We start from the raw sequence: 9325 nt of genomic DNA on the forward strand, positions 1-9325 counted from the left end.
CTGTATTTGATTATGTTTATCTGCATTTAGTTACACGAATTCAAATATGTAGCTTTAATAAGTTGTATTTACGTATAATCTACTTGTAATCTTGAGTTTTAAGTAATATGCATTAATAAACAGTACTTTACGCATAAAAGTGGTTTTTAAGAGTTTTTGTCAAATGATTTATAATATAGTATAGATAATTTAATTTAGATTTATAACAAAGTAATTTATATTTGGTTTAATAATATATWTTTTTTATARAKATAATGTTAGAACTCAATGATTATCTTAATTATATTTTAAATTTTTTATATTTAAAATGAATGTTTATCCTGTATTTGATTATGTTTATTTGCAGTTAGTTACACGAATTTAAAAATGAAGCTTTAATAGGTTCTATTTATGCAAAATTACTTGTAAAATTAAATTTTAAGTAATATGCATCAATAAACAATACTTCATGCATAAAAAATAGTTTTTAAGAGTTTTTGTCAAATGTTTTATAATATAGTATAGATAGATAATTTAATTTAGATTTATAACAAAGTAATTTATATTTGGTTTAATAATATAATTTTTTTATAGAGATAATACTAGAACTCAATGACTATCTTAATTATATTTTAGATTTTTTTATATTTTAAATGAATGTTTATCCTGTATTTGATTATGTTTATATACAGTTAGTTACACGAATTTAAAAATGAAGCTTTAATAGGTTGTATTTATGCAAAATTACTTGTAAAATTGAATTTTAAGTAATATGCATTAATAAACAGTACTTTACGCATAAAAAGTGTTTTTAAGAGTTTTTGTTAAATAATTTATAATATAAAATATATTTTTTATATATAATTTAATTTAAGTTTAATAATGAAATAATTTATTTTTGGTTTAATATTATAAATTTTATAAAGATAATAATTAAGTATTCTGTTAGAATTTAATGATTATACTAATTATATTTTAGATTTTTTATATTTAAAATGAGATGTTTATACTGTATTTGATTGTGTTTATCTACAATTAGTTACACGAATTCAGATATGAGATGAAATTGGATAGGGATGAACGAATTTAAAAGTTTTTAAGAATTTTAACCAAATGCTTTATAAGATAGTATAGATACGAAATTATAAAAAGATTAAATGGGTATAGAAGCGATTAATTTCAAAATGGCCCCCTTAAAAACTCGGGTCTGCTAAACTGAACGGGTCCGAATCCGATTAATTCCAAATGGGCCCCGGAACCAGACCTAAACCTAGGCCTATTAGGCATTTAGTAGGCTCTTACGATACGATTATTGAATCCGGGTCGGATTAACCGTGAAATTTTAGGCCCAAATCTGAAGCCCGAACAATTCTATGAAATTTGGGATGATCTGATTGCCGAATGCCGATATGCTTTGCTCCACGCGCACAGAATGAATCATATGGTAAGTCGTTCATTTCGTGGCTTCAGAAGACGATACTTTGCTTCATTTTTCAAACCCACTTTCAACTCTTGTTCTCCGTGTCCCAGGTATCCATCAATCTTTCTCAATTGCTTTTCTGGTAATCTATACTTGTACATTGAATTAACACCCATATGTCAATTCATTGTTTATTGAACTCATATTAGGCCAATTCTATACCAAGAACGGACTCTAGCTTCATTCAATTCATCAAACAGTTGGTGGGCATTCAGAAACTTGACCATTTGTAGGCGCTATGGGTCATCGTCGTCTTCATCATCAGTGCGTTGCGTTATATCACAAGGCAAACCCAAATTCGAGATATTTGAAATCGATCCGCCAAAGAAATACAAGTGGCTAACAAAGAAAAGGCTGAAGTTGCAGAGGAAGAAAGAGAAGCAGAAGAGAAGATCAGCCAACAAAAGGGACCCTCGTCGTCTCACCATCAAAGGGTCTAAAAGGAAAGGCAAGTTTGCCACTGTCGAGGAACGAATCAAATATAAGCTTGAAAAGGTCAATATCATAATACAAATATTTGCATAGTTCCATAGGTATACATTCAATATTGTCTCCAAATCTTTTGTGTATAGTTAAGAGGTAAAAAGCATGTGAAATGTAGATGAATTTACGTAGTATGATATTAGGATGCTTTTATATTTTAAAAAGAGAGTGACGGTGGAAGATGGGGGTGAGGAGGAGGAAGTGTCTAGAAGAATTACAGTGTTTGTACGAAAGCTCATCGGCCCCTGACCCTGAGATGTGGATCATCCAAGGCACATGGAACAGGAGAAGGATTTCCCATTCCTTAGCCGGAAAGATATGTGATTCCTATTTCTCAATGATATTCCACTATCAATACAACTGGCTGAATCCTGTGAACCGTATGCGTGCATATTCGTCCATAGCTCAAATCAGATTCCCGGTCCTCTCGTACTAGGGAAAGGTCCTCTCAATGCTCTAATGCCCACACCGGATATGGACCGAACTTCTTACAAAATACAAAAGTTTTGGTATTGCATTCTACAGAAAATCCAACTCAATGTATTTGACCTAGTTCATTTCACCTTATAAGTCAACATGACCTCGTACTTTTTTTGGGAAGGGAGGGAGCATCTTTGTGGTAATACCACCAGTTTTAAGATTTAGAGTGATAAAACATGATAGGAGACATAGACATTCACCATCACAATCTTCCAACAATTTATCAAAGAACTATAAAAGTATGTAGTTTGCTAGAGAGCTAAAAACTCGAAAAGTGCCTAGGTAACAACATCTATGCACCTAACTTGCTTGTAATACACCATACTAATTACTATGAGTTTTCATATGAGTGAATGTGAAAAGTGTACTTAATTCTAAGATATTTGATTCTTTCTCTAGACCTATTCATGGAACTTTGTGTATCCCCTTGATCCTTGTTTATGCAAACTGTTTGTATAAACTTTGATTAGTCGACCATTATTGTGTTTCAAAAGTAATATATAGGTTTTAGAGTTTCAGAAAAGGGTAAGCACGGATATTAATTTTATTCTTTTACATAAAATGGAGGTAGGAAGATGTAAGAACCATTTTTTCTTAATTTGGAAGAACATCAAGTTCTGACTTCTGAGTGATAGTGAGGAAGCTAATTTGAGCTAGTTTAGTTCTGTGGTCAATATGCTTTGTCCATTGTCTTTTTTTTTTTTTTGCATAGAAATATAAGAATTTAAACTTTGTTACAGAATACAGGGGGATATAGGCAGAGGAAACCTCAACTTGTGAAACATAGATGAAATCGTATTATTTAAGAGTGAGGAAGAGCTAATTGAAAATTGTTAGGTTAGTGTATCCATTATATTTGTCATATTTAGGCTTGATGGCTATGTATTTCATCTTTACAGATTTCCTATCGGCAGTAACACACTTTTTGAAACCCTAAACAATAAATATAATTGTTATCGGAGCTTAAGCTTTGTCACAGGTTGTTGCTTTGCCTTAACCAACCATGCCACTTTGGCACTTGCCTTGCTGTGTGAGTGCTCAGTTAACGACGATTTGCCTGCTTGCATTGAAGAATAAGGAAATTTGTAGAGAGAGACTTGGAATGCTAGAAATGGTTTCGTGAAATGCTTTGTTGGATGTACATATGAGGGAACCTCTATGCAGAATTTTAGATATTAGGAACCATGTAGGTTTACTGCAAAATATTCAGTCTGCATCGAGAGGATTCTAGACAAATACTACAAGATAGAGAGTAACATAGAATGTTCCATAGAACACACTGAGTCTCTAGGGAATTATTGATATCTATGTAGCCCCTCTTGGTGAATGCTCGCAGCCTCGCAGCAACTCCAGAGCGCTTGAGCAGCCCAACCTCAGTCAAATTTGGCAACCTGTGACGTTAGGCATCAGTTATCGGATTGCTACCCATCTAAATCTAGTCTTCAACACCTTCTATCGTTGCCGCCAATAGTCAAACATGAGATGGTTTGGAAGTGTAGTCACATGACATGTACATGTCTAAACATTGCATAGTTGGTCAAGCTTATTTAACTTTCTTCACTGATGATTGGGATGATTTGTCTTTGATTTCACCTTATCTCAAGGAAGCTCCAGAGAAAGATATCCTATGGACAAATAGGACACCATAGAGCATTGAGTGTTCATAGAGGAGGGTTACAATAGGGTAACAATTTTTCTGATGCTGAGTTGGTAGGATGCCAACCCCTCGGAGATCCACCACTGTTCCCATTTCTTTGCTTGGTGGAGATCTTGTGTCATGCAAGAGCAAGAAATGAACGGTATGACATGGACTAGATACCTCTTATGTGAGTTAGTTCTTTTGGCTAGCCTGATCTAGTTTTGCTGTGATAATCTGTCAAAATTCCCATGGGCATAGTAAGAGCATCTCCAATGGGAGGTTCTAATAAACAAAAAGTGAAGGTTCTTACAAGAACCATCATCGGAGAGAGTTCTTATAAGAAACTAACATCCTTGGAGTTCTTGTACAAGAACCTTGGTTCTTACCTTAGACCATGTGTGAAATGACATTTTAATAGTTTTTTATTTTTTTGACTTGTTATGGTATTTTATTAGTTTTTTATATAATTATTGATGCAAAAAAATACATGGGACCCACAAAAGGAGTTCTTATAAGAACTACCATTGTGAACTTTTATACAAGTTTTTAATTTGGTGAGCTGAAAATGATGCGGCAAGAAAAAGTACAAAAAGTGGGTTCTTATAAGAACCTCCATTGGAGATGCTAAGTTATAGATTTTAATTACGTTTTTTTACGTTTCGATGTTGTGGGGATGACAACTCGGTCTCCATCCTTTTTCTCCCTTCATGTTCAAGCCGAGTGCTAGACTGCGTGAAGGACTATGATCATTCTTTTTAGCAAGTTGGGCATGATGGGCATCTATCCTCTTATTTGAGGATTAAGACTGCATTATGATTGAATTTACCATATTCAGGCGAAGAGAGCACTTTATACTTTTCATATATATGGGCTTTCTTGGTAATAAACTAATACTAATAGATTTTGCCGACTAAATATTGAAAACATTTATCATCTATGAACAGAAGCAACATATTTGTTCTGGGATTCTTGGATTATTGTATGCCCTTTATTTTTGTTGTTAATTGCAGCCGTGATTCTATTGTAGTACTGGTTGACTGTGAAACTTAAACATATACTAAAATACTTGTCTAAAACTACCTTTGCTATTGCAGACAAAAATTAAGGAAGCTTTACTTATTGAAAGACTCAAGAGCTATGAAGTTCCAAAACTCCAGGGTCCTATGGTCAAACCAGTTGAGATAACAGGTGAAGAGCGATTCTACATGAAAAAGATGGCCCAGAAAGGGTCGAATTACGTACCAGTTGGAAGAAGAGGTGTATTTGGTGGTGTTGTTCTTAATATGCATATGCATTGGAAAAAACATGAGACTGTAAAGGTCATCTGCAAACCTTGTAAACCTGATCAAGTACACGAGTATGCTAATGAAATTGCAAGATTAAGTGGTGGAATCCCGATTCAGGTAATTGGAGATGACACCATAGTCTTTTATCGTGGAAAGGATTATGTGCAGCCCGAGGTTATGAGTCCGATTGACACTTTGTCCAAGAAAAAGGTGAGTACCCTTTATCTATTTCAAATATCTGTAACTGTGTATTACCATCATTATTTTGCTCTGTTGATCTTTATTTTTCATCAGTCAGCATAAAACCAAGATTTGTGCTCATTTGCAGTCCCCCAAACTTCTGTACCCCTCTTCTTTAGGAATTCAATATTGACTTCAAAATGACTATTTTCAGATTTTCATTCACCGGGCCTTCCCTTAGAATCCATCCAAAGTAAATAAATTGAGTAAAATGGTTGGCACCTTGGCTCGCTAAGAGTGACTGAAAACGCTGAGTTATACACAAGATGTTGAGGAAACAGTTGGTCCAATTGGACATCCTAGCAGCCAGCTTATCCACGAAGGGGACTCTTTGGAAATTAGAGGCAGACCAAATATCCTCTATGGGATTTAATAACACTCCCTGGAAAAAAAATGGTTTTTGTTCGGATTAGCATTTTGCCCCATGGGACTAGTAAACCGGGAAATGACATTGAGTGAGACCCAAAAAACTGTTTGCAGTGTTCTATAAAGCTTGCGCGGCAGCCGTCGTGATGCACCATGGCTCAAGGCTCATGTCTCACACCATGTTAAGCCTATGACATGCCATGGCCCAATGTACAGTATTTGTAGCATGATAGTTAATTTTTCTTACCATTTTAGTATCTTACTTTTTAATTATTAGAGTATAACCTAATTTAATTGTCTAATACCATTGACTCATTGAATAATAGTAGAAAACATGTGTGTAAATATACAATTATATATATGATATACACATTGCTGCCATAAGTCCAGCCTTAAAAAACATTGTGGTCTCACCGTGGCTCTTGAGGCTTGACCTCGACACCATGCCACGCCTCACCACATTTAGAACCATGTTTTGGATCCATCCACACTAACTCCTCATTTGTCTTCTGATACATGCAGGCCTTAGAAAAGTCAAAGTATGAGCAATCGCTCGAGTCTGCAAGACACTTCATTGCAATTGCTGAGAAGGAACTAGAACTGTATCGTAGGCACATCGCACTTTATGGTGATCCTGCTGATCATAACCCGAAAACTGTTGTCGGTGGTGTAAGTGAAAGCACAGGAAAAAGAAAACAAGATAACTTTGATAGTTCCTCTAATGAAGAATTATCAGCAAATGACGATGACTATGAACACGATGATTTGTCTCTAAGTGATACAAACTGCACAGATGAGTTGAGTACTGAACTGGATTCTAGCGATGAAGAAACATAATGCAAAATGTCCCGAGGAAGAGTATAGTTTGACGATTGAGATCTTGCATAATCCTTCATCTAATCCAAAACCGGTAAGGATTCTGTTATAGTTTGTTTTGAGTCAAAAGTTCTGTTGGAGTTCTGAATCAGCCAGACACGAAATATTAAACCTGTATATATGCCTGAACCTTCTTCTATCTAGGAGCTCTTTTATAGAGAGATCCAAAGAGGTTTCACTTATATTAACATGGTATCAGAGCGGAGGTGATCTAGGGACTCAACCCACTCTTTTACCTCCGTTCGAGGGGACTTCAAGCCTGTTGGAGTCCCACATCAGCAAACGGGCGATCAAACTTGTGTGTGTGTGTGTATATATATATATATGTGTGTGTGTGTGTGTGTAGGAATGTGAGACATGACAGAAACTTGTTGTGAGACAAAAGTTCTTTTGTTTTGCTGAAATAGGTGAACAAAAATCATGAATACAAGACAAAATTAGTAAATTACTGATCTCAAATTGAAACCCCAAAACCTTAGAACAATCCTTTCACCTGCTCTACCTCACTCTCGCCCACCCAATCTTGTCATGTCTAGACCCATCTGTGTGCCAGACACACCCTTGTAAAAGCTCTTTTAGATAGAGATTCAACTACCTACTAGTTGAATACTTTTCAACACAACGATATAGTGACTCGAACTCACTTCACGGCCATCTTAGTCTTTTGCTCTCTGTGAATTCCAGTTTCATCTTTTCATTATTCTTTTTATGGGCCATGTTGATCAAACAAAACCGTCACTAGATCTTTACGTGCATACCATGTTGTCGTTATTCTTTTTACGGGTCATGTCGTTCAGCCAAAACCATCGCTAGATCGTTATTCAAATCGACGTAGAAAACAAAACAAAAACAAAAATGACATTTGAGCAAGTTGGTGAAGTGTCTTGAAAAGATGGGTTTTGTTTGTCTTGTAAGCAATACATCATTTTCAATCATGTTGCTGATATTGATGGCTTTATACTTTACTCAAATTTGGCTAACTTTTCTTGATTCCTTACCTACATGTATTTAACATCACCACTTGCACATGCCCCATCTCCTTTTTGGTCCTCCAAACACATGGATACCATGAGAATCATGATAAACTTCAATAAAATACCCTTCATATAAATTTAAAATAGAATTCGCTACTTTGTGATTCGATACGAATTATAATCTCGAATATTGGTATCGACATACGTTACCCAATTGCTTACCCGGTAAGCGTTTACCGATAGGAGTCAACATTATGATTATGCGTAAGATTTTAGTATATCAAAACATATTGAATTCAACAATTTACTGGGTAAGCGTTTACCTGGGTAAGAGTCGTCATTCTCACTTACCGGGTAAGACTCCCCATTCTTCTCATCACTCTTACCCGGTAAGATTCTTGGCCCTTCTCTTGTTCATCCGACGAAGAAATTTATCAGGTAAACACTTACTAAGTAAGTGTTTAGTAAACGGCCTCTTAGATGAAATAACAAAAGTTGGAACGGGTTTCTTGTTTATAAAAAAATTCCAAAACTTTTGGTTTTAAAAAATTCATTTTCATATATTTTTAATGAATAATCGTATAACTATTTTATTTCATATTTACAAAAAAAAAAATTACATATTATATTTGATTTAAATATATAATAAGTAAAATTTCCTTTTATGAAGTTTAGAATGTATTACAAAAATTGTTAGGTACAATCATACCACCTCTAAAAATTGATTTTTGTTTTTTGGTGACGTTAACAACCTTTTTACGTCTGATTTTGAAAGTGTGTTTATGGATTTTTAACGACTTTGAAGTTGATTGATTTTTATTAAAAAAAAATTAATAATTCAAAAGATAAATGTATTATTTTTCCCATCATGATATGTTAAATTTGCACTTTATCAGAAACTTTTCAATCCGTAAATTTGCAGAAAGTTTGTGGCTATTTATTGATTATTGTGGCTATTTTTGCCGTCTATTTGTAAAAGTTATGAAACTAACCCTCAATCTTTTACATACTATAAGATAAATTATCTAGTACTTTACAGTTAAAGCTACAAATCTTGGTAGATGAAAGGCTAAGATAACTTCTCTATTTTTCAAATATACCACTTCTCAAATATTAAGTCTTTGGACAATTTTTTGAAACAAATAAGTTCTTAAACATTCTAAAACATGTTAAATAACTTTTTGGATTTTCTAAAACCTATTAGATACATTCTTATGATCTACAAAACTTGTTAATGTGATAAAACAATGAAAAAAATGGAAAAAAAACCCAATGGACTTTCATATTTTGAACGATTAAGTTTTTGAAGATTTTTTGAACAAAAAAAATACTTATATCTATAAAATGAAACAAATATACCAAAAAGTACTTGTATTTACAGAAAAAAGTACTTGCATTAAAAAAATTATTGATGAAATTTATTTTAATTAAAAAAGAAAAATATTTTATTAGTGATTTTTCAAATAGAAAAATTAAAAAAGGATTTAAAAAATTATTGATTAATTTATTTTAATTAAAAATA

At 33.7% G+C, this 9325-nt stretch overlaps 1 protein-coding gene across 1 annotated transcript; it reads left to right on the forward strand.

Annotated features, from left to right (window-relative positions):
• The first annotated feature begins 1381 nt into the window (after window positions 1-1381).
• LOC112519500 (uncharacterized CRM domain-containing protein At3g25440, chloroplastic) lies at window positions 1382-7170 on the forward strand. Its single transcript, XM_025127653.1, has 4 exons — window positions 1382-1509; window positions 1609-1954; window positions 5156-5557; window positions 6476-7170. Exons 1-4 carry the CDS (start codon window positions 1412-1414, stop codon window positions 6788-6790), a joined length of 1161 nt encoding a protein of 386 aa, XP_024983421.1. The 5' UTR covers window positions 1382-1411; the 3' UTR covers window positions 6791-7170.
• Window positions 7171-9325: the final 2155 nt, after the last annotated feature.

This window comes from Cynara cardunculus, assembly GCF_001531365.2.
Source record: "Cynara cardunculus var. scolymus isolate 2C chromosome LG 10, CcrdV1, whole genome shotgun sequence".
Classification (NCBI taxonomy): Eukaryota; Viridiplantae; Streptophyta; class Magnoliopsida; order Asterales; family Asteraceae; genus Cynara; species Cynara cardunculus.